The sequence below is a fragment of the Falco cherrug genome, chromosome 7 (assembly GCF_023634085.1).
Source record: "Falco cherrug isolate bFalChe1 chromosome 7, bFalChe1.pri, whole genome shotgun sequence".
NCBI classification, from domain to species: domain Eukaryota; kingdom Metazoa; phylum Chordata; class Aves; order Falconiformes; family Falconidae; genus Falco; species Falco cherrug.
The window spans coordinates 66,760,604-66,787,979 of NC_073703.1; the positions used below are offsets into that span (position 1 = coordinate 66,760,604).

General features: G+C 41.2%; 1 protein-coding gene across 2 annotated transcripts; it reads right to left on the minus strand.

Moving 5' to 3' along the window:
* Positions 1-351: 351 nt before the first annotated feature.
* On the minus strand, positions 352-17,653 carry DIO2 (iodothyronine deiodinase 2). Of its 2 annotated transcripts, none has more exons than XM_027804674.2 (2): positions 16,959-17,652; positions 352-5,662 (listed from the first exon to the last, which is right to left on the minus strand). In XM_027804674.2, exons 1-2 carry the CDS (start codon positions 17,178-17,180, stop codon positions 5,045-5,047), a joined length of 840 nt encoding a protein of 279 aa, XP_027660475.1. In that variant the 5' UTR covers positions 17,181-17,652; the 3' UTR covers positions 352-5,044. The 2 variants fall into 2 exon arrangements, with proteins under 2 accessions (XP_027660475.1, XP_014135082.1); XM_014279607.3 differs by having other exon boundaries at positions 5,090-5,662; positions 16,959-17,653.
* Positions 17,654-27,376: the final 9,723 nt, after the last annotated feature.

A 27,376-nucleotide genomic window follows, 5' to 3' on the forward strand; every position in this document is an offset into this window, starting at 1 on the left:
TATATGTATAGCTGATGCATTCACAATGAATTTGTCCAGGTTTCGTGTGCTACGTACAGCTTGATACGCTTTCTTCAAGCACATACTTGTTTTGAACAGTGCAATTCTGTGCAGACTCAGCTGCTGTCCTTGTAGCTCTCAGTTTCTCTCCCTGTTGCCGTTCCCAAAAGTTAAGGAGTAGTCAGATATTAAATTCGTCCCACCATTTATAAAGGGGTTTGCTCATAATGCTTAAGATCTAGCCAGGGTGGTGTAGGCTGTATTAAACACAGTTTTAAGTTTCCGTGGTCTAATGTCAAGATTCCACTGCATATTAATAACCAATATTGGAATAAGACGCCACAGAAGAGGTATATTTTCCTTTGTTGTTTATTATAATACAAGAAAAACAAATCTAGAAAGCACATTTCATGGAGCACCATATTGTAACAAAGTGTTGCTGGCTCTCCTGCAAAGTGTATTTTTGACATTTAAACAATGACACACACATAGTCAGTACACACAGGCATCTACACACAGGCATCTACGTGCCGGTGATCTTATTCACAGCCCCAGCGAGGCCTAATTTCAAATACAGAAACGCTAAGGTGCACAGAGGAATGCCAGTGTGAGGGCATCTGATCGCCAACTGAGTTAATTACTCTTTTGTTAGCTATCTTCATGAGCACACAAGCTTTCATTGTCTCACCCCAACCTCTCTTCTCTGAAGCCTCCAAATTGGGCCCAAAGGTCACTGAACACGGAGCCGGCACAGACATGGTGTAGAGTTGAACAAAACTGGCCAATATTCCCTACCTGATACCTCTTATTGCTTTGGTAATAGTACTGAATGGAAGTCTTACAAACTCTTAAACCTCCACATCACAGAAGAACCACTTGCACACATACAGAAACGTAACCTACCTCCCCACACACACATAGCACTGATACCTTTTTGAGAAGCTCTGGGGGTTTGCCCACCAAGATCACCTTCATAAAAATGATTGCATTTTGTTTTTCAAAGGTTCAGACAGTTGTTCAACAATATATTTCAGAATATATTTCTTTCTTTTGAATAGACAGGGCATGTTTTCCTGCTGCCTTAAATTTATGTCATTGTCTACACAAGCAAGAGCAAAATGCTATCGTTTTCATCTGTACAAAATGTTTTACATTCATTTTATACAGTGCTAAATAATGATGCTAAGCACAGAACAATGTAGAATGATAGCCCAAAATAGCTTTTTACCTTATTCAAAATGGAAAAGTACTGGAAGTTTCCCATACTAATGTTAAGACACAGTATTGGGGTCTCTATTATACACAGTAACCTTCCAAAATACTTTCAGGCACCTATTTTGCGAGCTATTGCTCAATATGTATGTCACACTGAAGCACCTCAAGTAATACAGTTTAGTGCCCTGAAACAGTGAGAATAAGAGACAAAAGCAAATCCAGGAACACAGCAGACCAGACCAATTGTGAAGGACGATGCTAGCAAGGCAGTGAAATCACTGCCTAGACCCAGAACAACCCACTGTTACAATAATTCTGGGTATCTGACATATGGCCACTTCTATCATTAACTGAGGACAAGGGATGAAGTTTAATTTAAAAACAAAAAATGCTCTAATTTTGTCAACAAAAATAAATGAAGAGCTTGTATTTTTATCAGCCACTTACAAAAGATTTTTTTTTCCTCTAAGCCCATTTCTCTTTGAAATACTTCCCCTGCTTTCTGACCACAAATTTTCTGGGGAAATTTAAGGATTTGCAAAATGTATTTCTGTCTTGATAATCAGTGAGGCTGAACTATCTTTAAGTTTTGGGCAGGGTAATGCATTCATGTTGCCAAGAAAAAAATGAAGTTATTATGTATTTTTTCTTGTGGAAAATCCTTGTGGATTTCCCCTTTCCAGGAGCCAATTTTATAATTCCTTTATCCTATGTGATGAACAGACATCTATGAATAACGAGAAAAAATAATGGAAATTCAAAAGGGAAAATGGACTTGAAAAGTAACTGTAACTTTAGATACACAAAGTGGTATAAACTCACAGAATTACTAGCTCAAACTCTCTCCTCCAAGCTAAAGGTATGTTTCAACAGCTGTGCTAAACGTTTGGCTAGCATTTCCCAGATAAACAGTTCGGACTGCAACTGGGTGATGCGGAAAAGAAGAGAGAAAGAAAAGACTTACTAGTTTAAATTTTACAAAGGCTATGGCATTGCTATGGATTAATAAAGTTTCGGATGACTGAAGAACAAGATTTATTAAAGCCAAGATGTTGTGCTAGGTACGTGGAAACATATTGTCTCTCGGAGTAACATCTACAGCTTTACTCACCTGAGTAAAGGGCACTGTAACAGAAAAAGAAGAGATTCAGAGACAGGCAAAAAATACGGGCCTGTATAAGAATGTGAATTATTGTCTTAAGAAAGGTATGCAAATTTCTATAGAGAGTATATAATCACTGACATACTGAAGAAAAATTGGGATCACTCCTGTTTATACTATTTTAGCATACAAGAGCAAGAGCTTGAGAATGACACTGAAAAGCAGCCAATTTAAATCTGAAAAAAAAATATCTGTTTTTATTCATTTTTCTTTGCTCTTAAAGATGATGTTTCTTGATTTTAGTATTCCCCACCTCAAGAAATATTTAAATCTCAAAACTCCGGATCAGCCACTCATAGGGATATTCGGACATCAACAATCACATTAGACAAGACAAAAATAAAAAGGGCTGAAGCTAATGAAAATTCCAGAAGAAATTATTGCACCTTCCCCTGAAGCATCTGATACAGTCAGAGGTAGGACTCTGGATTAAATAAGCCATGTAGTTTGGCTGTGTTACTGTTTCTATGATACTAGGTTTAAAAATCTCAGTTACATATCCCAGTTAGTCATGAAAATGTATAACAAACTTCCACACTGAGCAATGCGTTACAGTAACATTAACAAACGGGAGGACAGAATGATTATTATTATTGGCCTTAGACACCACTTATGTGTGCATGTATATGGATATACATACATAGAATTGTATGATACACATATATATGCATACACTAATGCATACATACATACACACGCACACACACAAGCATGTCATCTGAGAAGTGGGGCTCACCATAAGGTCTGAAGACCACTCGTTACGCCCTTCTCGCCAACCAGTGTAAGTGTACATGTGTATACATTTAACAGTGTGTGGAGGAAAATACGAGAAGGAAGGGAAGCATGAACCTGAAAATATGGGAGAAATCACTCATGTTACCGTCATTATTTCAGACCTGTTCTTGAAAACACATCTCCAAATGCCTTGTACATTGGCTGACGTACAACAGCCAAGCAAGAGGAAATACACAGTATTAAAGGGACACTGTGAAAATGAAAATGTTTACATACGTATTTTCTGTTCTTCCCTGTGTTACTACTAATACATCATATTCCTGACAACTGACAGGATGAGAAATTAAAAGAACTAATTTGATTTTTGCCACTTATCCTGTTCATCTGTTTCATGTTTCTGCCAAAGTTGAGAGAAAACTTGGATAGTCCATCTCCTTATGGGTTTTCATTTATCAGCTCCAACGGGTTAGCTCGTTGTAAACTTGCCTTTTCATCAGGCTTGATAAAATCATTGTAGTTTTAGAAATACCTAAACTTAATGTACGTTTTAAGTTGACAGTATCTCTTTAAAGATAATTAATAATTCCTCAGACTCATTCGTATGAAAATTCTGCCATCTTTTACACTTACTCACATTAGTTCACACTATTTGTCCTCCCTGTTTCTCTGGGAAGGCTTTTAAGAACACAAGTGAAACGAACAGACCACCATCCCGTTTGATCGCAGAACTCCAGCTAATCAGTTCTGAGGCTGCAAACAACTGAACTTCCAGACAAGCTAACGTAGCTAGGAACTACCTGCACGTATCTACAACAGCAAAAATCAGCATGACTACATTTAACAGGGTAAATGACAGGATAGGTTTCCATTTCAATGAGGTAAAGTTGTGCATAAGTTCCCCCGTCCCCCCAAATATATCTGTAAGGTCATTAACTCCAATAAAAATAAAAGAGAGAAATAAGTTATTTTCTTTTAAAAAAGCTAAAACTGAAATTACCTTTAAGCCTACCGCTAGACAGAAAGACATCAAGGCGGGTACAGAAACAGAGAAGAGAACCAGAGGATATTGATAAATGTGTGTTGTCAGCTCTGAGAACCAAGGGCTGGCTGGCATCAGCTGAGTTTTGTCTCATGATGCACGCTCTAGGCGGTTCTCACTGTTTTGTTACAAATAGTCCAAGTTTGGGGTTTTTTTCAACTTGTAATGGGCTTATTTGATCGCCTTTGTCTTTTTGGTCCAGCTCCATAGATTTTAACATTTCTCTTGGCAGGCGCAGGCCTGCATACTGGATACAAACGTATAGATAGAATGACATCGTTCATAACTGTGCAGAGGCGTTCCTAGAGAGTACAAATACCAGCATACAATGTCTCATTTGGATCTGCAGCCTGCCTGCACGATGCATTGCATGGTGGTTCCTGTAGTCTCTGAACAATAAATTCTCTACGAGAGAGGCCGAGTGCCACACTCCTTGGTATTTCTATGGAAAAGTAATTGCAAGCCCCTGGCTCCTCTCAGGTCACTTGCATTGGCCACAGGAGGGTAAAGACGTGTTTCTGGTGAAATGCGTGGCACTGCCTTTCCATGGATTGCCTTCCAAGCAGCGACGCACCTGGCCGGCCCCAGGGCCGACACTTCACAAGAGGAGCTCCTGGAGACAGGTCCTGTCTCACCACTCTTCCCACTCGCCAGCAGCACCATTTCGCAGAAGCCTCTTCACCTCTTCTGTCCTGTAGCGAGTGCAGGAGTGGGATTTTTTTCATACAAGAATGTTTCTGTGGAGTCAGGGTTTTTTGTTTAATTTTCTTTTCTTACTTAACATTAGCTTGACCTGGTTATCAAGTGTGTTCTCCTGCAATCATCTGAAAGGCCTTCTTGAAACCAGCATATTTTTTCTTTTTTTGTTTTTGTTTTTTCCCTTTTACATCACCTTAAAGGGACACTTCTGTGGACATCGCTTCTGTAGAGAACAGATTTCATCTTTTGCTGAAGTTTTGTTCCAGCCAAAGCCGAACCTCCTGCAGATTGTAGAAAAAGGGGCCTTTGCCTCCCAGATAGGCGATTTTTTGTCTCTGCACAATGCATACTCGCTCAAATGAAACCCCGTAGGCCACGTTGGCGTTGTTGTCCATGCAGTCAGCCACCACTTGGCACTGAGGTGGCAAGGAAAAGCGCTCTAGGAGCTGGTGAGCAGCTGCACATCGGTCTTCCTGGTTCCTGTGTTTCTTGACTTCAAATGAAGAAGGGGAGATTCCAGGGGCAGCCCAGCCATCTGACGGGTGAGCCTCGTCAATGTAGACCAACAGAAAGTCAGCCACACCAGAGAACTCCTCCACCAACTTGCTGAAGGCCGACAGCTGGCTTGTGAATGGTGGTCAGGTAGCTGAACCAAAGTTGACCACCAGCGGCCGCTCAGAGTTGGCAAAATCCAGAAGGTGGCATTTGGTCCCACATTTGCCACTGACATTCTTCCAGCTGTTACTGCTGCCGTCACTGCCCTTGGCTATGTGGATTACACTGGAGTTTGGGGCTTCTCCTCCCAGTTTGACCTGACGGCAAAACAAATTAAAACGTAGCAAGTTAGTGTGACTTGCTTGTCCAGTAGCCTTATGACTACTACTCTTCAAGTCACCTGTCCAAAAAGTACACCTAACTACCCACATGGATGCTAGCATGGGGACATAGCAAATCATCAAAAGCAAACAGCTTCAAGAAATTCATCTAGTCCATCTCCACTCACAGTACAGGGAAACATGGCATTCCTGACAGGTATAACTACTTCACTAATGTCAGAACATTTGGTCTGAAATCTGTCTTGTCCTGTCCACTACACACACACACACAGTCCTGTCCACCCTTACTGTATTTGCAGACTCTTACTCTCTTTCAGACAGACTACCTCCAATTTCTCATAACTTTTCTCTGTGAGCTGAATTTTCTAGATGTGATATTTTTTCACTGCCGTCATCTGAGTTCTCTCTACTTGGTTCACATCTTCCTTGAAGAACAGTGTTAAAAACTTCAAAAGAGTTTTTACTAATTCTCAGAATAATCAGACAATTACTTAATGTATCTCACAGGCTACATCTGTTTCTACATTCCAGATGTTTACTTTTTATGAAACATCATGACTGTTTCTGAAAAGCAGGATTGTTGACTAGGAGTCATCTAGTGAGAAGTTACAATGCCTAGGTCCCTTTTTCTGCCTTTCTAGTTGCTCCCCATCATGGATTTGGATACTTCCTTCATCAGTCCAGCTTGAATTTGGTGCTTTGCACTCGACCCCACTGAACTGCATTTCCTACATTTCAAGGCATTTTTCCAGTTTTCCAAAATCATTCTGCATTGTATCCGTGACCTTCACAACACACGCAGTGCCTCTCAATTTTGAAAGGTTTTCAGATTTCATACATGACTATTCTCTTCCATCCTGCAGTCCAAGGTTGAAAATACTCAGAATACCAAACACAAGGGAGATCTCTGCAGATGCCCACTCAGTGTACATCCTGCTCTTACAGTGGACCAACCAAGACTGTGCTCTCCAAGGGTTTTTCTAACTGCTTTGCAGTAACCACATCACTGATTGAGTGACACTTCAACTGCAGTGCTTTTCTAGAAGACAACTGGGGGGAAAGCAACAGGAAAAGGGGAAAGTTTTTACACAAAGGTTGAAGTAGGATGAAGTGAAAACAAACTGTTCTCAGCTGTAGCTCCAGATCTAACTCAAACCTAACATGCAATTGTGGAAAAGTAATTTTGCCTGACTGTTTCTATTCCCCTGCCTATAGAAAAAAGGCAGACTATAAGCAACTCATAGAAGGGACTGCCAGGTTTAGGTGGAGCCTGCAGAGGGCTCCAAGATCCTTAGCTGATAACTGCTATAGAACCACAAAATATTACATAAGACAATTAGTTTTTAATGAGCTCTGCCACGGCGATTCCTATGTATCTGCCTTTACCATCAAGCTCTAGTACAACAATGCAATTATCCTTTTGTGCTTCCCTGACTCTTTCTATCTCTCTCTGTCTCCTGTCTATTTGATTATGTTCAGAAGTGTTGCTTTGAAGGAAACACACAGGGCCAAATTCTGAAGTCTTTCATACTGTATTTATTTCTTTCTGAAGCTACGCTCCAACTAAAGTCAATAGAAGTTAATGCTGAATTTTTAGAATTAGAAACTGATTTTTGGTGCACTTCTACATTATATACATATACATACATATTCTACATTACATTATAGGGTATCCTGGTGAGTCAGACTCACTAAGAAACTGAGTTAACAGCTGAATACTTAGCCAATGCAATTGCTGCTACACACAGATCCAGAGGCAAGTATATTGTAGATACTGGATCCTCCATTTCTCCCCCAGAAATCTGACTACCTTGAGCAAATCTACAGTTATTCATGACTCGGCATTATTTCGTCAGAATAGCAATAGAAGCAAGAAACTAATCAAAGCAAAGTTTGTAAGACACTGACTTTACAGCTGCCAGACTTCACAGTTACACAAGAAGGTCTCACAGCATGTTGGCACACGATAGAAACATCATTTTGACTATTTTCCACGGGGCAAATTGAGACACAACTGTTCTGCCATTCTCACTCAGGCATCAGCAAGGAAGAGAGCCACAGAAAGACTGCCCTAGACCCACAGATCTCTCCAGGCCAAGCACGAGGTAATCGCCCCTGCGAGCAGAGCACGTGCAGCTGCCACTGTATGGCAGGCAAGGGAAGCAAGTGATGCCCCAGGAAAGCACAGCTCCATGTGGCCCCTTCCCCATAAACCTGTGTCTGCAGCATTGCTATCTGCTAGAGCCCTGGTAACAGTTAAAAAAAAAAAAAATTAAGACTTGAGCTCCGTTGCCTTTGAGAGCAAGCAAGGTTTGAACTAGCTGGGTTTAGGGCCTGCTGTGTGACTGTGCCCAGCTGTTGAACTCAAGGAAGGAAAAGAGCTGTATCCCAGTTTTTGAAAAGAAAGGCTCTATCTGGAGAGAGGCAGGCTTGGAGACTCGGGCTGTAACATTTAAGCACCATTAAGCATCTTGCAGCGTTTAAAAAGTGCTGCTGCAGGCCACTTAGCAGGTAGTAGGTACTCTGCTGTGTGAGCTGTTGGAACATCTCATTTCTCTCTGCTGTTCTGTGTAGTAAGATAGGCAAAGCATGAGGGACTAAGGTAACGGGCCAGGCTTGAGCAAAGAAATACACAGGTCAAGATCATGCGGTGGCCACCGAATCATCTTGAGGGCTGCATTCAACCCATAAGCCAGCTAGGAAGTTGTGCAAGCCAGTAACTACCAGAAGTGGGCACATCTCAAGAAACACAACATCTGCACATCTGCACAAACACTAGATCCCTCTTTACCTAGAAAGCTTAACTGTTCTTGCACTACCAAGCAAATGCTTTTTTCAGAGCTGGCTTGCCCAAAACGTGCCTTCTGAGCAAAGCCTGACATGTAAGTATCTGTGCTGCACCCACTCCTTGGATGAATAATGGACCTCAGTATTTAGGAGAGTGCACTTATCCAGTCAAAGAAAAGAAGTAATAACATATGATTTATCTCATAAATCACAGTTAAGCAACACAACTTTGAATTTCTGATATTTGCTGGCACTTCTCAGAGGAGGAGAAAAATAAAGGTAGAAAGGACAGAAGCAACTAAAACTCAACGACAAACAGAGCCACTCAGGAGACAAGCTGCATCTGAGCAGCTGTTTCCCCTCGCTCTTCTGGTTTTATTTGAACAAATTTATTATGAGCGAAAATACTGTAACCAACACTCTTGAACTGGGAAACCAGAGTCTGCTTCTTGATCATATCCAAGCAGAAGAGAGGCTACACACTGCAAGCTCCTCGTTACCAACTCAGGTCTACCAAACGCTTCTTTTCCTAGGCCAGTCTGCAAACCCTAACGGAGCAGACTAACATAACAGCTCCCATCAAACACCAGCATGGAGATGCCCCTCAGGTGCTATTTAGCACGGGTACCAAGGGTGGCATCGTATTTCACTGTTTGTTCTCCAACAAATCAAGCTTGCACTCTGTCTCTCGCACTCCTTATTGACTAAAAACTGGGTAAGTTTAGGAAACAAAGTACAAACATACCCTATGTTACCTTATAGCAGTTTCTTTCCATTTCCCACATTCATGAAGAACATCTCATGGCCGCAGATTACCTACCATTTTTATTTTTGTTTCTAGGAGTGCTTGTGTTGGGTTTTTTCCCCTTAATGAGACATCCTTGCCAAGCAGGCATTCACAAGGCATTTTCTGCTCTTGTAGAGGAGTAATTAAGGTCGGTGCCAGTGTCAGGCAATCCAAAAAGCAGCCCTGCCCAGTCGTTAATGTTTAAACATAAGCAGCGGCATCTCCGCTAATTAGTCTTGATGAAGCGCTGACATTCCCAAAGGGACTCTTTATTTTGCCAGGCTCAGAACCGATTGACACAGGATGACAATATCATCCTTGCTGATCATTTGCATTGTAGGCCTTGGCTGTTTTCTTTGTTGTTATTTATTGAAAGAAAAAATAGCTCTTGGAAAAGAGAATCAACGCAATGAGAAAACAAAGAAAAACCCCCATGTATTCAGCCAAACCGCTTTTGAAATCTTACACAAAGGCAGGCAAAATATAAATTCTGAGAAACAAACTAGCAGAATTCCCCTCACACGCGATCCAGCATTTCTATAATCACGTACTTCTGTGCGTGAATGTTTGGGCACTCTGTGCCAGCCTGGGACGAGGCGGAGAGCGGGCAGCGCAGGCACCCCCTCCCGCGCAGCCTGCCTGGGACACGCAAGGTTGGCCAAGCAAATTGGGAGCCAGCCCAGCCAGCAGCCAGCCACAGCCCCTCACCAAAGCAATGACTTGCAGCGTTTGGGCGAATTCCGTGTTTGCTTGACAAGCCTCGGTGCTGCATGCCCTTCTGCAAGTCCGCGCGCAGAGCGAGAAGGGAACAAGGTTGCCGATGCATTAGCACGCCGGCTGCAAAATGACGGAGACTTAGGAGTGGGAAAGAAAGCCCTATTCATAAACGACAGGCTAGAAATAGCACATAGTGCTAACTTTGTTGTACATTCTCCAGGAGGACTAGGAAAAGCCCCACGGACAAAACATGGCCTCCTCATTTACCTTTTCGTTTTTCTCATTTTGCTTTTATCAGCTTTAGCATAACCCTCCTGGGATGCCATGCACTGGGATACAGCTTTCATACCCTGCATGAGGGATTTTCAAATGGTTTGGCAGACTCATCGGGCTGTGTCAACCCCCTAAAGAAAATAGGTGATGCCAGACAATTAGCAGTCTGTGATATTAGCCATTTCAATATGGACATGCTGCGTCCGGGACTGGAGTCCAGGGATCGGTAATGAACTGAATCCCTGGAGCTTTTTGCTCCTTTCAAGTTCTCTGCTTTGATTTGATTTGATCCTAATTCAGCTAAATATAGCCTCTGAACAGCCTGATACTTCTCAGTGCTTTATCCAAATCATAGTCAGACTCTGGCTGGGGAATTATACAATTCATTATTTTTATTTTCTTTATTTGCATGACCCAGAGCTGGAGAACTCTGCAGTGGATAAAAATTCCAGGAGGCCCTCGTCTGGAGTAGCATACAGGAGCAGGAACCCTTCATTTGTCATGGGGAGGTGACAGCTTGTTGTAAGAGACTCGATTACTCGGAGAGCAGAGACTAGAATTGACTCACGTTCTCCCAGAGTCCCCAGTCTTTTATTTAGGATCAGGTGTATGAAGCTGAGGGAGGGAAGTGGGAGTCAAATTAAAAAGGGCACATTCTAGATCAAAATAACTAGTCAAATGCTGTTTTCTTGATTTAAAAATTGCCATCCCACAAAGGAACATGCATGGCAGAGGAAAAGCATAAAGGAGCCTTTTGCCTGGTACTCTTATAAAAGAAAATGGATAATTTTTAAGAAAATACATTCTATATATTTATAAGAAAACATTAAAAAAATGGATAATTTCAGCTCCTCTGGTCAGGGAGCCTACAGCAAGCTGCTTAAGGGCTTCTGTCTCCCGCTGGATGGGAGCATGGCCTCCAGCACCATGGCCTCAGGGCCACTTGCTGCCCTGCTGGGCTAACTACAGGTGACACAGTCCTTCACCAGTCTTTGCTGGTCAGCACCTGGAGGAGATTTGAAGTTAATTTGGATGATTTTTTTGTTGGTTCTTTTTTTTTTAAAACTCAGCTTTAGCAATGTATGAGTCCATACACAGCAGTGATTCTGCTGGCGAGGCAGAGCCAGGGTGCAGGGATTGGGTACAAGCCTTTCCCTGGGTGCTGCCCACTTGCTGCGCCTACCACAGCCGAGGGGGTTACACAAGGGTTTTACAAAAAGGCAGCAGTTCCTTCGGTCAGTTTTCCACATGTTAGAGTGGAAATGGAAGACCGCAAAGAGGTGGTGTGGAAGAAGTGAAGTTAGATCTGCAAAATGAAATGGACAGGATGAGCCCCCATGTGGGACAGGAGTTGTCAGATCCCTTTTTCTACCTTTGTCCATCTTGGGTGTTTGAACCATACGCTCCAGTCTTGGGTGAACCATCAGCTCTGTGGGACAAACCACCTGCCTCTCTTGCCTAGGACACTCCCTGGGGCAATGGGTCTAGGCTGGTCCTCAGGCACTACTAGAACAAACATGATTATATATTATTAATAATGACAATGTCTTAATAATAATGACAATGACATGCCCAAATCCTGTTGACCTTATGTTCCAAACGCTGCAGGAAAAGTTTTAATTGTGGTTTTATTTTGTTTTTCTCACTTCTTTCAAGACTGTTTTAATTTGCAAATGTCAATGAAAACAATCCTGCTAAGGCTGAACTTTGTAATGCCAATAAAATATTTTTAATACCACACAATATCTAGCTTCTAAACCCCAAAACTACACAACACACTCTTTTGCAAATTCCCTTTATCATTGTCAAATTCAGAGAAAGACACTTTGTTACCTTGCTAAATACAAATAATGAGTACAGAGGTTATGCCTTCCTTCCAACCTTTAAAAAATTTCTCCCCAAAGCAAAGAGTTACTGGACAGCCAAACAGCAGGTAAAGGATCACGCCAGTATATTACTTTCAAATTTTGTGATAATGCTGTCCAGCATGTACTGAAGATGACAGTTCTGGGTCTGTCCTGCTTTGCATACTGATTTATTTTAGGAATAAAAGATGTAGTTATCAGGCAGGCAGAAGTAGCCAAAGGTAATTTAATTGTGCTTCCTTGAAATCTGAGGAAAACCCAACTGGGTGTTTACTGAACCAGTCTACTTGGTGCTACACCCAGAGCGGGGTCTATGCCGTGAAGCTGGGATCCTGTGCCAACCGTCCCCTCCCTGCTGGGTCTGTCATGCCAGAGTTTGCTGCTGGCCCATGCTAAAGACAGTAGAAAGCCGTACGTGCAAATACCCACCACCATTCATCACTTGAGATACCAGCATCCTTCTGAGGCCTGGAATGTGCATTTACACCCATGTGCATATATGTGCATGTTACCCCCTAGATGCATCACAGCATTTGGCTGCTTCAGGGAGATGCCATTAAGGTCTTCCCCCTAACTATCCTGCTAGTGGAGAAGAGGGAGGGTTTCCTCTAGGATAACCTTACGCCTCTCCACTGAGGACCAGGCACCATAGCTCTGAAACACAAAGCTTGTATCTGGAATGGAAAAGCTTCCAGCATGAGGTCCCTCCACTGAGGATTGCTAATAGGGACAACCTTTTATGTACCCATTTTAAAAGCATTTTAAGATAATGATTTCTCACCTTTGGAGTCTTAGAAAGTGGATTCATCTCAGTACTAAATAAAGCATGGAACTCAGCAGGTAAAAAACAAGCTTTTAAAGGTAAATACGATGTCTTTTTCCAAAGCCCTCTAGCTATTTCTCTGGGTTGCTATAAGGTATGTGACACATTCAGTAGACATGCTGTGGCCTAAAACAAATGCCTCACTGGCATTTGTAGAGCCGGCCTCTATAAATCGTGCAGAAGGCACACTAGCACCTTCCCAAAAATCTCTTGGGTTTTGTCTCTTATCTGTAGGTGTGGTTGCATTCATATCTATACATATGTATACATACACATAATACGTGTATACATATACAGAGAAATGAGAGAGGACTGACTCCTGAAAACGGAGATGATGCATGCCTATGTGTGTGGATTTTTGCATTTATACACATATAGGTATATGTATGTACATATATATATAGACAGATACACACACATATATGTATCTGTATACATACAAACACATATGAAAGTGCGAATACCTACACTCACATACATACATACATGATTTGCTCTTCAGGAGTCAAACCCCTCATTTCTGTAGATAAACAGAGCACAGCAGTAAATCAGAAAAATAACATTTAAATGAAATAGTTGCACTCTTTCCATTATACAAAGTTAATGTAACTTGACTACTAGCTCTATTTGTCTCTGTTATGACAATTAATCTGGTCCTAAAGACTCCCTTGTTGCAATATTAGACACGCTTGCCTCTTGGAAAAGAATAGGAGAAGGATGGTCTATGAATCACAAAGCTGGTGCGGTGTAGACAATATCAACACTGTGACAGATACTGAACTCAGAGCTAAAGAAGTAAAAAGAAACATATTAATCATTGATAAAATTTACATAAGAAAATAAAAATAAACAAAAGATCAATCATTTTGATTCCAGCGGGACTGTAACATGTAGAGAAAACAAGTCATATAAAATGTTCCAATAAAAAAGCTTACTTACTATACTCTATTCCAATACAACATACTCCACACTGCTTCCCCACTGAGGATGTTAAAGTCTTCAACTGTTGCTAAGTAATCTTGCCTATGAAATAATTGCCTCAATCAAAAAGTCATGTGTAATAGTACTTAACAACAACAAAAAGCAGAACAAAAGCAAGTCAAAATTTGGGTAAGATTTTCAAAAGTTTTTCTAGAAGGGAAAACATATCAGAATAGCCATTTTCAAATACACTTTAGTTTAACTATTCCAAGATCATGTCTTACACACACTAGTCCTGAAACAAAACCACTTAAGTCTGGGACAGTCTGTGTGCTTTCAAGGCAGAGGTCCTTTCTTGTAACAAATTTGCTTTAATCCAGAATCTAGTATCTACCCACACTGTTTTTCTGGAATGGCTTCCAGTAAATTTTTCTGTGAACAGAAATTTTACATCAAGTACTTTTGTGAAAAATGTTATGAAATGTACTTAAGAAGAGTTCTGTGTTAGTGGCACAAAACATAGCAAAACCGAGTATAGTTACTACTTTAATCCAGTACTAACTGGCAGTCTAGCTTTGGTTTATCTCAGACATCTGCAATTCTGCTATTCTAGTTGAATCATAAATACTCCTCAATGGAATGAGCTTAAGCACCTGCTTAAGTACTTTGCTAATATCTGGCTTCAGCTAGCAACCTGGAGCAATAAACAATCATGGCTATGATATCAATTGCATTTTGTCATGCTCTTTAGTACTCTGATTCCATAATATTTTTATTTCCCACCCTCACTAATTGGCTAAGATTAAGATATCACAAGTGGGCAGTCCTATTCAGGATTTAGAAAAAGATGATTTAAGGAAAATGATGCTTTGTGGGACAGTCTTTAATATATTTCACTTTCTCATGTTTTTTAAACATTACCACAAAGCAGGGTAAATTCAATTTTCTTCAGCTCTACCAGTACAGCTTTCCAGCTGAAACTTTATTTCTTTCTCTTTTTTACAGAATCAGCAGAAGATTATCCTCCATTGTGGGGGTGATGACTCTTCTTCTCATAATATTGCTCCTCAGATTATGGTGTTCCCTCTGTAATTTGATTTCTACAATTATCTACCTTCCTGTGACTATCAAAGGTTTCCGATGATCTTCTGTCCTTATGGCCCATAATTCTATTACAGAAAACAGACTCTTTCCATGAATTGTTGGTCAATTAGTTTCATCTTAAGGACAGCTGGCACAAATGGATTTTTTCCCCTTTTTGGAACAAGGTTATAAAGTTTGGTTATGTTTATATGCATTTTTCTGTTGAGTTCATTGAGGCCCAGAATCCATCCTAGGGACCTTAAAGCCTGATTGACCTAACAACCTAGGTGATTTAATGGTGAAAAGGGAGAGTATTTAATTACCAAAGTTCAAGGTACGAGTTTCATTGCCAACACCAAAAATAGCACAGAGCTATCCTCCCTGTAGTTTCCATGGTTGACACCAACAGCACTGAGGAAAAGGCAAAGTATGACTTTGGGAAGTACAGAAAGGCATGCGACATCTTTATTTTAAATTATTTTGTATTACCTAAGCAAAACGAGGTTGAAAATATCTCGTGGATGTAAGGTTCCTTACAGCTCCACCCGTTCTTCAGACCCTGGGCCACATACAGGTTGCAAATGTGGGAACTGGGACTCGGCCGTTTCAGAGCTGTGCTACCAGCTCCCACTGGAGCCTCGACCAAGTCATGTGTTAACTGTCCTGCTTTGCCTTGTCTGTAAAATGGGAACAATTGTGTTCACCGGCCCATTTAACAAGGCCACTGTAAAATTTACTTATGTCTGGTGAAGAGACTAAAAACAGAAGCTAGAACCGCTAGGAGAATACTGAGCTTCATTCAGCATTACTTTATTTGGGTAGCCAGCTGGCTGATTCCTAGGGTGGCAGTAAGAGGTTGACCCATTTGGCAAAAGCAAACGTTATTTATATTTGTCTTACACTGAAAATTAACTTCCCCGTGGCCTGGGTTTCAAAGCTAAGCAGCTGGTATTCCATATCAGAAACCCAGCAAACACCAGCGCCACAAGCTCTTCACATCCCTAGGTGAGAGCAAACACAAAAGGCATTATAGGGGAGTGAAAAGGGACCAGGGAAGGCGATACAAAAATAAGTGTTTCAGAAGATACAGAGCTATCATTTGGACAGGACCCCTGTGACCTCATGACATCACACGGGTATGTTAAATTAGATGGTCTAAATAAGACAACAAATTAACAGACTAAGCACTGTTTTGGAAGCCACAGAGCTCTGAATCCAGTTCTTCTACTTACTAACTGGGTGGCCTGTTCAAGAAATTTCATCTTTTTGGGTCCACCTTTTCAAACTATAAAAGGGAGCTATAACTACCTCTTTAGACCTGGGCAGCACCACTGGGTAATGTTTGTACAAAGCTTAAAGGGAAAAAAAAGTACATGTTGCACAACTGCTATTGGCTTTCTTAACTTAAATCATCAGGCAGCTGTCCCTCAGCTAGTCAAGTTCATTTTTAATCTCTGACATGTCCCTCTGTCATTGCTTTCTTGAAGAAAAAAGGCTCAGTGTTTCCCTCGGTGCCCAGTTTTACTATTACTTGGATGCTTCCCCCAGTATAAAAAATAACATACGCGCAATAGAAAATGCCAATGTAATGACAAGGTTTCACCTCTTTCACTCTAATTAAACCAATTCTATCTGTCACACAGATGACATCTGTCTGTGCAGCGCTCTGTCTGAAGACGCAGTCTTCCTATCACCTCTGAGGATTTCCCATGGCAAATAATTAAACAACAGCTGTGAAAACACCCAGGGCATTTTACAATTATGCGAGGATCTTGAAACACTTGATGAACGTGATGATTCGTCCCGGTGGGGAAACTGAGGCACGGCTCAACTAAGTGCCCCGGCCATGGCCGCACAGAGGGTCAGGGGCAGAGCAGCGAGCCCGCAGCCCGAGCTTTCACCTTGCACCTCTCCCATCAAACTTCACACCAGAGAGGGGACACCCAGCCGTCACCCCCTTCCCCTGGCCGCAGGGATGCTCCTCGGAGCTGGCCCCTGCCCACCCCCGGTACCCACCTGCTTGTAGGCGTCCAGGAGGAAGCTGTTCCAGACGCAGCGCAGCCCCTCCGAGGTCAGCATCCTCCGCCACTCGCCGCGCCCGGACTTGGAGCGGCTGAGGAACAGCACCATGTGCTTCAGGAGGATCACCGAGTCATACAGCGCAAGGAAGAGGCAATTGGAGAAAAAGACCGGCAAGATCTGAAGCGTGATCAGCAAATCCACACTTAGCAGACCCATCTTCCTTGCTGCTTCTCTTCAGCCGGATGCCTTCAGCTCCCTTTTTTGCTCTGTACCCTCATTTAAAAAAGTACAGTAAAAAGCATTTCAAAAGCCTCGTTACCCTCCTCCCAGCCGCTCTCTTTAAAACGAGCGGAGATAGTTAAAGACGAGCAGGCTGGTTAAAACCATAACTGCATGATACTCATTCAACTCAGAGCCGCTTATTTTGCAGAAACTAAGATGTTAACAAAAATTCTTCCCTTAACCAGGAGACCTGATTTTGTTGAAGAGAGAGGCAGCTGTGTTTCCAGTTCCCTGCAGTTACAAAATTTAAGCTGAGACTGTTAATTGTTAACTTTCCTGTGCTATCCCATTGTTTCCCAGCTATTTAAGCACTGCACAGACCTCTCATTTCTGTGTCGGTGGAGCTAGCTACCAGGTGCAACAATACTTTTTTAAAAAAAGGTTTATGTACATAAACTTTCTGTTCCTCCCTCCCTCCCTCCCTCCCTCTCTCCCTCCCCCCCACCCGCCTCTCTGTATTCCTGCCTTTCCTCCTCTCTCCCTCTCCCTTGCTATCTGCCTATGGTGCAAAGTGCTTTCCCCTCTGGAGTCCCAGCTTGCTTCCCTGAAGCCTTTTATACATTCCCTAGCTAATTGCTGCAATAGAGAAGTGAAACCCTAATCTTAGTAAAGATCTTGACGTCAATGTAAAAGAGGGCTTTACTTTGGCCAGGACTGCAGTGAATAGAAAAATGAAATTCTCAAAACTTTTTTTTTTTTTTTTCTTTCCCCTTAAGAGAGAGGAGAAAAAAAGAGAGACAGACAGCAAGGGTGGAACTTTGCTTTGCTTTGAAAAGGAAAAAGAAAAAAAACCCAATATGCTTCTGACTGCTCTTATGAAATGCTTTCAAATTTTGGAAAAAGTATTTTCATATGACGTGGAAGGTGACACGGCAACGCAAGCTTCTGTTGGTTTTTTCCCTCATGGCTGTTTTTTTTTCCTTTGCCCTTTTGTCTTTTCCAGGAAGGTGTGTGAGTTGATGCATCCCAAGAAAGGGCATGTTTCTGTACATTTTCCTCCCACCTCCATGAAGTACAACATGTATAGGGTTTAAATATCTTTTGTTGTCTTACCGGTATTTAAGGAAAAAGTAGTAAACACCCAGCACTGACTTCATCTACTGATGTGTAAGAGAAGAAGATAAGAAAGGAGGGAAAAAAAAAAAAAAAAAAAAAAAAGCTTTTGAAGGACTTGCGGTTTTTTAAGCTAATGTTCCCTGCTTAAAAATAATATGCTACAGCCTTAAATGCTGTCAATCAACTGAGCTTCAAGGACTTTAATATTCCCCTATGATAACTATTTACATGCACTAGCCTAACAAGGATAACTAACTTTCAGTTAAAAGCTTATAAAAAGAAACAGAAAGAGGTTTCCTCTGGCAGAGCCATGTGTGCTTTAACAACCACAAGTATCCCCTGCAGCCCCATACTGAAGGTTTACTTTGTTTATTTGCACTTTTCTTTGTTTCACCTATTTAGTCTGATATTCAGTCTTCTTTCCACCATTTTTTTTTTCTTTACTACATTAGACACAGTTTGTTTGTTTGGTTTTTGGTGGGATTTTTTTCTCGCATGGTTCTAACTTCCTTAGGTAAATATTTCATGTGTTTTATGTTGCAGACATCCATAATTCTGGTTTTGAGTGGTTGTCTTCCCCATGTGCTTATGTAGGCTCTCCTCATCAGATACATTTCATTCCCACAGGTGCCAGCGTGATATCTAACCTTTGTCACCTCACATCCTTGATGAGTAGTACAGGCTTCCTTCATTAATATATCTTAGTCTTCATCAGTCATCACTATCCTTTCACTGCTAGCAACTGCAGAAGGTAAACACCATCAATCTTCCCTATTCTGGGGTCTTTCATTTTCAGATATTGCCTTAACACTTGGGATGTCATTATACGAGGATGCATACCTCTAGAAAGGCCACCCCATGTGTTGGGCTCACCAAAGAGAAGTTTGTTTAGGTAGCCTATCAGGCATTTGCAAAAGATATCACCCAGACAGGATATCTTCCAGCAAATGTTTACTCAAAGAAATAACTTTAAAAGGTTACACACATTAAACCAGTGACCTTCTGCGTTACCAGCATAAACAAAAAAAGGAACTGAGTTTCTTTTTCAAAGCTACAACAGTTTTTAAAGTCAAAATGTCGGTGATGACAGTGTTCTGTTGCCATAGAAAGGACTGCAACCTCACAGATCTGGCTTTATTACTCAAACTTGCAAAAACACGTTATAAGCAGGCATTTATATATCCACACACACGGATGAGTCAGCATGCTCATGTCATGTGAGCACAACACAGGAACAAGGGTCCCCAGAGCTGCTAAACTAGCTTACTGTCTGACCTCGGGCGAGCATATGTAATCACTTCATTACAAGCACTCTTAAGCCTAGATTACTCTTCTGTAGATCCACCACTAAAGGATACATGGTTCTGTCTGGGAAGGTCCCCTTTCTTTATTTTGGGAAGGTTTGTTAAAAGGCAGGCCTGGAGGTTGTTGGTGACAATGCCAGATGAATCATCAGCCATTGTTTCTGAGAACAGTTTGCAAACAGCTCGGAGGACAGTCCAGCTCCGGCTCTTCCTGCTCCCGGAGGTAACGTCAGGCAAGAACCTCCACTGGGAACACGATATATTCTGGGTTCCTGTGAAACAACTGCCCCTACCCACAGCACGCTTCATGGGTGAAGAGGTTGTTTGTAAGACAGCTGGAGACCAGACGGCTTACAGAGCTTTGAAGTGTGTTGGAAGCTGAGCAGGAAGGCCATGGAGCTCTAGCACCAGGTGGTATTTCATGTGTACTGTGTCACCTTCCTCGCCTGCGAGGCAGACTGTGCCTATGGAGTTAAACAGAGCTACCTCAGACTGCCTGTTCTGAGAGCTCCAGTCAGGAGTTGCTGGTGACTGCCTAATCCAACCATAAAGACAAAACTCTTTTGACCAAATTAAAAACGCAATATGACCGTTTTTGCCATTGCTGTCTTCAGAAGCAGTCTGTCCCTGCAAGGCACAAGCACTGCTTCTCAGCTTGACAGAGTACAGCAGCCCTCAACAGATAAGGAAAGCACAATTCCTGCTTCTCCTTGTTAATACCTCTTCTCTCTTTCTTGGCTGAAACAATTCATCCCTGTGTTTATTTCTCTCAGGCACCAAAAATACAAGGGAAACCACTGTTTTCATCTTTTGTGAAAGACTGTTATCTGCAGCATAATCTCAGTGTTGAAGCCAACAGCTTCTGCTTATTTCCCTGCAGATCCTCATGAAGCAAGGATCTTTCAGACCTCAATTCATTAAAAGAGCCTTTACTCTCTTGAAAGAAAACTGTATGAATCTGAGACATGAGGAAGAGTTAGGCAGGGCTGAAGATACACATGAAGGAACTGAGATAGGGTCCAGCCAAAGCTCATTTCAGTTACCTGCCCTGCCATACCTTCCTATATAATTTGGGCACAGCCCTACAATGTACCTCAGTTCTCCATCAGCAAAAGAAAATAAAAGTCCTCCCGTAATCTAAGGAGCAGTCAGGTTCAGTAATGGGAAATTAAACATATCATCCATAATTTGTCAAGGTGGAATGAGCAAAGCCAACAACATTAAAGCATTCACTGTTACTAGACCTTGTATGTGGCTAAAGTCAACAGTATCGGTATAGATGGTCATATTCTGTAATGTTTATAGAAATCAGTGCCATCAAAACCGTATCCATGCATAGCTTCATGTTTCTTCCCAGTTTCAACCACAGTAGCATGAAGGTTAGGACACAGGCAGCTAGTAAGTTTGTTTACTGCAACTCTCTTGATAACTGTGCCTAGACACAGGAAATTTGAGATGGAGTTACTACTGCTCAGGCCACTTTCTCTGATCTCATTTTATAGTGGAACCATACTAGCTTTCTGCACATCAGATAGTGCATTTTACAGCCTTCACTTGGTTGTGAAGGTCTTCACTTGTCTGTGGCTGAACTACCTTTTATAAGCTGCCATGGCACCCTGTCACAGTGTGTCTAGATACCTAAATGCAAGACCCTAGAGCCCAAAACAAGCAGACTGATTTATATTTGGGTTACTCAGCCTTATTTTCTCAGATCAGGCAAGACCATTTTGAATGCAGTTACCCTTTGCAACACAGCTGGGAAAGGGTACCTCACAGTGACAGGCAAGCAAGGCTGCTGCTCTGGTCCTGCCCCTGGGAGGGTCATGGGAGAGATCATCCCAAAGGATTCAGCACAACCTGTGTGCCTGCCTTGCTGCTTCTGGCTGCTTTCACTGCCAGAAACAAAGAATGAAGCTTTTTGTTTGAGAGCTAGTTAGTGTGTCCATAAGCTTATCCCCAGAGAATTGCGCAGCTGCAGAGTGATATGGCTAGAGATGGGGAGGAGAAAGTTTAGCTTAGCTTTGCCTCCCTGGCCCTGGGCAAAAATTGTTTATTACAACCAAACAAGAATTTGTACCTCTCATAAAACTGCATTTTTTCTCTGCCAAGAGAGAAAAATCTCCCTCTTCTCAGCAACAATTCTGTCACTTCAAATGCCATGGAGCATTGACTGACTGTGAATTTCCCCTTTTTGATTAGGATCAGCAGTGTATTTTCTGAAAGAAATAATGTCTTCAACGAAAAATATTTTTTTCCAGGCAAGTCTCAATGATACCTAGATGGATTATCCACGGTGTGGATTCACCAGGCCCTGCCTTCCTCCGTCACTCCTGGCCGCAGCACCACGTCTGAATGGAGCAACGTTCAACCCGCTGGCACCCAGCCCCATTCTGCCTGCTTAAAGCTGCCTCTGTTCTCTACAGGAATCCGCTTACCAGCCTTTCAAAGGTGAACACGCTAAATATATCCTTACTGCCTAATTTATTTACTTTTTGTATCAGCCTTGGGTTTGTCTTATTTGGGTGATTCTACCACTGCCATTCTGCTGCTTAATTGAGAGTTGATTATTCTGTGAAGCTGGCAGCTGTGAGAGGCGCTGATGTAATAGCCCAGAAGACCAGATTCCTCAGGTTTATCTGCTGTGGGGCTGAGTGCAGGTAGTGAGAATGCAAACGGCCTACAGGAGCAGCTGGCTTTCCATGACAATCCGGAGGGGAGATCCTGGAGCAGGAAGATCAGAGGAGCTCAACCTCACTGCCCATTCAGCCCACAAGGCAGCACTGCAATTTGAGGTCAGATGCCAAACTTAGACAGTAGTCAAATGAACTAAGGAAGAAAAAGGCCATGTTATTGGAACACTTCTAGACAGGAGAAGAACACAATATGCTAAGACATGGCGAGTTATACCTAGATTCTGGGTATAACTGAAGCTGTCTTCCAGTCAAGCCACAGCGGTTCGGAAAGATTGAAGTGCACAGGGAGAACTGGGACTGCTGATGTGTCTGTAAAACCTGTTCTGTAGACTTCAAAGCTGTCAAGTCTGGCACCTTCTAAGAGCCCACATTCATTGTATGACAGCAAAATGAAATAATTGACTCATGGGTGTGGGCGTGTAATAGTGACAAATTTGAGGCTAGAAGAATTCCCCACATCCCTTGGCTGATGATCCCCAAACTTGTATGCAAAACAAAAAATAATCTCCCTGTTTCAATAAACTACAGTGAACAAACCTGACGATAAAACACACCTGGCTGAGTCAGTCTTAATTTTGGAACAAAACAAAACACCCTACCCACCCTAAAAGATAAAGTAGGTTCTCTTAAGAAAAACAAGAAAGCTGATCTATGAGTAAGGGCAATCAGAAGACTTTGTCAGAAGAATCAGTCAGCTCAAATACTCTGAATATCACAGAAAAAGAAGAAAAAAAGACTTAAATGTATTGAACATGAGAAAAGAACCACTTCATCTGCTGTAGATTCTGTAAATTACCTCCCGAACTCCCAAGGGAAGCTGGGACTAGAATTTATAGTGTCTTGCACTCATATGACTAGCCAGGTGAAGGGTACCTATAAGGGTGTCTCTTATAGCTGTCAATAAATTATGATGTTCAGATATTCCTACCCATCTAAAACACCAGTGAGATGGGGGGAGTGAGGTAAAATTTTAGAAATATATTTCTAGGGGTTTCCAAGTCACTCAAAGTTCTAGGAAAGCCTTCCAGGCCCAGCTTTCCCAGCTGAGAAGGAGCCATTCCCTTTTCCCCAGCAAATCACTGACCTTTTCTTCAGTGTGTCCCTCTGGAGAGCTCCTAATCCAGTGTGTTTCAGTGGAATTAAATGAGATGTGTGTCCTTGTCATGCTTGTCACATGTTTATACACGAATTTCAGTTGCTGATAATAGCTACACACGACCCAAGCTTTCAGTCTCCCTGCTTCACACCCTGACACATTTTAAAGTTTCACCTTCTGAGGACAATTTTCTGTGCAGGACTGGAGGCATAAATGCTGAAATACCATAATAAAGGGGTTTATTATTATATTGCTAGTTAAGTCAGGAACAGAAATTGCCAAGAATCCTGTTTCCTTGAACTTGAATCCTGTTGTCCAACCTTTTCTTCCCAAACCAAGACAACTGAGATAGTTCAACTGTATGTGGATTGAGAACTGAGGTTTCCAGTCTTTATCAAAAGACAGACAGCTAGAAGACAAAAAAAAAAAAAGAAAAGAAAAAAGGCAGTCACAGTACCTCCTTACAGAGGGTCTAATATAAAAATTGAACAGAAAAATATTCAATTCCCGTCCAACCTGGAGCACTAGAACACACACAAAAAAATCAATGTCTTACAGTGACAGTAAGTCATGCAGCAGTTTGCCTTTCTGGATGGAGGGCTTATTCTCAAGGGGGGCCTCTTAGATGCACGAGATTAGAAACTGCATGCTCGAAATATTAATCAAAGCCTAGGAAGTGGTGGGTGCTGAAGTGGAAGTCATTAGAAACCCATTATTTTATCATCATCCTGCTCACATCTGATATTAAAGCGGTACTGCACTCTCCATCTTTTTTTTCAGCTTAATGTACCCATAACAATTAACAAAAAATGGTGTTTAAAAAACATATAAACAAGCTGTCTTATTCTCAGATTGACCTGGTCTATACTATAAGTGTAAGCAATAAACTTTTGTATACTCCTTCATACCATTGCCAATCTGAAGTCGATATCAACAACCTGTCTCCTAGGTTTCTTAACCCATAAATCAGATCTTTTAATCCTATTACACACTTAATATCTTACAAACTGCCATCCTAGTGCCCTCACACGCTACCCTATTCAGTTCAACCCTCCTCCGTCCTGCCAGGCAAGAATGTGGTGGAATGACCATCCCAACTGACAGCTCTGAGCTCATCTAAATACCATTCACACTCAGTCTCAGATCAGAAAAATCTGAGGGTTTTTTCAGTAAGTTCCAAATTTCCAACCTAACCTTGCTTCTCGTATTTTTGTCAGATACTCTATTATCAGCATTTAGATGTCACTTATAAATCATGAGTTTGAAGCTAAATACTAATCTTCTCATCCTTGGGGAAAAATGCCTAGGCCTTCTTGGCTGATGCTGTAAGGAGTTCATGGGCAATTCACTTTCCTAAGTAAAGACAGGGAACTTCTGATATCTAATACCGAAAGCCAAAGCTCCTTTTTTATTTTAATATTTTCAATATTCACGAGAGAAACCACAGCTCTCTGGATGAAACCATATTGTAATGGTCCAAACCTCCTTCTAAACATCCTGGTTTTATATATTTTCTTCTGGGCCATTTAAAGACTAGCATTTAATTAATTCCTTCAGTTTCCCAGATTCTTTATTTAAAACTGTTAAACATACACGGGACACGTGCACAATATTGGTCAAGGTTTGCCTTATCCCCTAAGCCCTAGAGCTCTAGTTTTTCCTAAACTGCTAAAAACATCTGCTCATATTATTTTTTTCTCTGTTGTCCATAGAGAACATTTGATTTGCTACATTATAAGAAGTCAATTCTATCATCCTACAACAATCTAAATGATAATGCAAGAAGTGTCCACTGTACTTCCTATAGTAGGATGTTATATATAGATAAGTTTATATGCTTTTTTCCCCCATGGCCATATTTTACAGACCTCTGGCGACACACAAAATGAAGGAAAATACTCTATGTCAGTCACCTCTCCAAAAAATATATCCCACTCTTTTCAATAATGTTTCATTTTTACATGGAAAATGGCACTCCTCACAGGATGCTAGATGGGATACTAGTTAGTTATTGAGTTAAACAACATAGAGTAGTAGAAAGTACTCAAGAACTGTGCACCGTAAGAAATACTTTGTCTTGTCTTCTGCTGGCACTGACCTCAGGCTTATTCAGAGTGCAACTTTATTGGAACTTCTCGTTTGAGTCTACTGAAATTTAACTTCTCCATTCCCACCTTGGGGTATTTTTGTAATTAATTTTAATCCCATTACCCTGTTTTGTTTAGAAATTATTTTGTCCTAGGAAGCCTTGTAAAAGCACGTTCTTTGAGGCTTGAGCTTCTAGGTGGTCAGAATTGCGTGACAGTTGTGTAATCCCATGGCTTGTTCCACCCACCTCCTACCACAGTTCCCCACATTAGGGTCAGGATTCATGCTCATTTCTTTATAGTCTGTGCATCACTGTAGTAAATATGATGTTTAGGTTAAATAATCAACAATGCTAAGCCTTGTATTAGTATATATTATAGACAATCCCTGCCTTGAAGAGCTTCAGTGTAAATAGAAAAGATTGAAAGAAAGAAGTGGAGAAAAGGGTGGAGTTCCAGCGAAATTCAGCAATTTGCACAGCCACAAGCCAGGACTTGAATTCCAGGGTCCTGTAATTCTTTTATTTCAATAAATCTCTCTACGCCTTTTATCAAGGCAAAGAATCATTCCAGCCAGAAACAAACAGAATATAGTAGGTTTGATTCTCAGGTCTTTATTCACTTGATGCTGCCACAACGAATGTTGGCCAATGACAGAGGGTAAAGTAAAGATGATCTTGATGATTTAATGTTAGAGTACCCCAGAAAAGCAAGTTTATAAGATGAGGTAATTCAAGGAACATAACTAAAAAAAAAGTTTTCAAAACTGTCTTAAAAAGAAATTGAGCACATATGCAGGGTTTAAGTTTTTTGCTTTTCGCCCTCTCACTATGTCCTCTGCTCTGACTACACTTTGCTGTTTACAGTTGCCTAAATATCTGTTATGAGGCCTATTATGCCACCTTCCTAACCTAAAATAAATAAATAAATAAATAAATAAATAAATAAATAAATAAATAAATTTCCAAGCAGCTAACCTCCTTTTGGGAAAGGTAAATTCATTATGGACTCTGAAAGCTGCTTGTTCTGAGGTTCAGCATGATGCACCTTTCAATAGCTCCAGCAAGCATGTACCCAAGAACATTAGTCTTCATTTTCTCCTAACAATATTTGAACAAGTATTTGAAAGGAAATGTAGCGATTCAGAAAGATAAATACAATTCCTTTTAAATCAGAAGAATTCTGGTGGTGGTGGAAATAAGTGTTTTAGGTGGAATGTTAGATTAAGAGTCAAAAACGATCTCTCCTCCCCAGTCAGCAAGTAACTCACTGTGTGCATTTAAATAAGCCCCTGAAAACCTCTGTCATGGTCTCCCTATATATCTATCTTACCTAAAGAGTTATATCACACACAGATTTTTATGAAACTTAAGTGAGCTTTTTAAAGTCCTTTTTACATCTTCAGATGAAAGACGTTGTATAAGTGTCAGATATTACTAAGAGAAGTAATAAGAATTGTACAGCAGAGACACAAATTAATGCCATTCACCTGTAAGGTTTAATTATATCTTGAGCTGTTTCCTGTGAGTTATCTAGACAGTAACCTGTTATTCCCTTACACACAAAGTACCAAAAGCCTTATCAAGATTTTATGTGATTTTCTTTATGAGGTCTCATTGCAAGTGAATAAAGTGCCTTCATCTTCACTGTGTACAGGTAGGATTAGCACTATTAATTTAAGAAATAAAAAACAAACTATATCCAATCTGTTGCCATAAATTTATTTTTAAAATTCCAAGAGCTTAAGTATTCTTCAGGTCCTTCTGTTACAACCAAACCAAAAGATAACTAAGAGCTAGGCAAGTATTTTTGTAGCCTACATAATGCTATGCAGCGTTTACCTTAGAGGTATCCACAATGTCACCTGATCCCACTTCTATCAATTCAAAATATT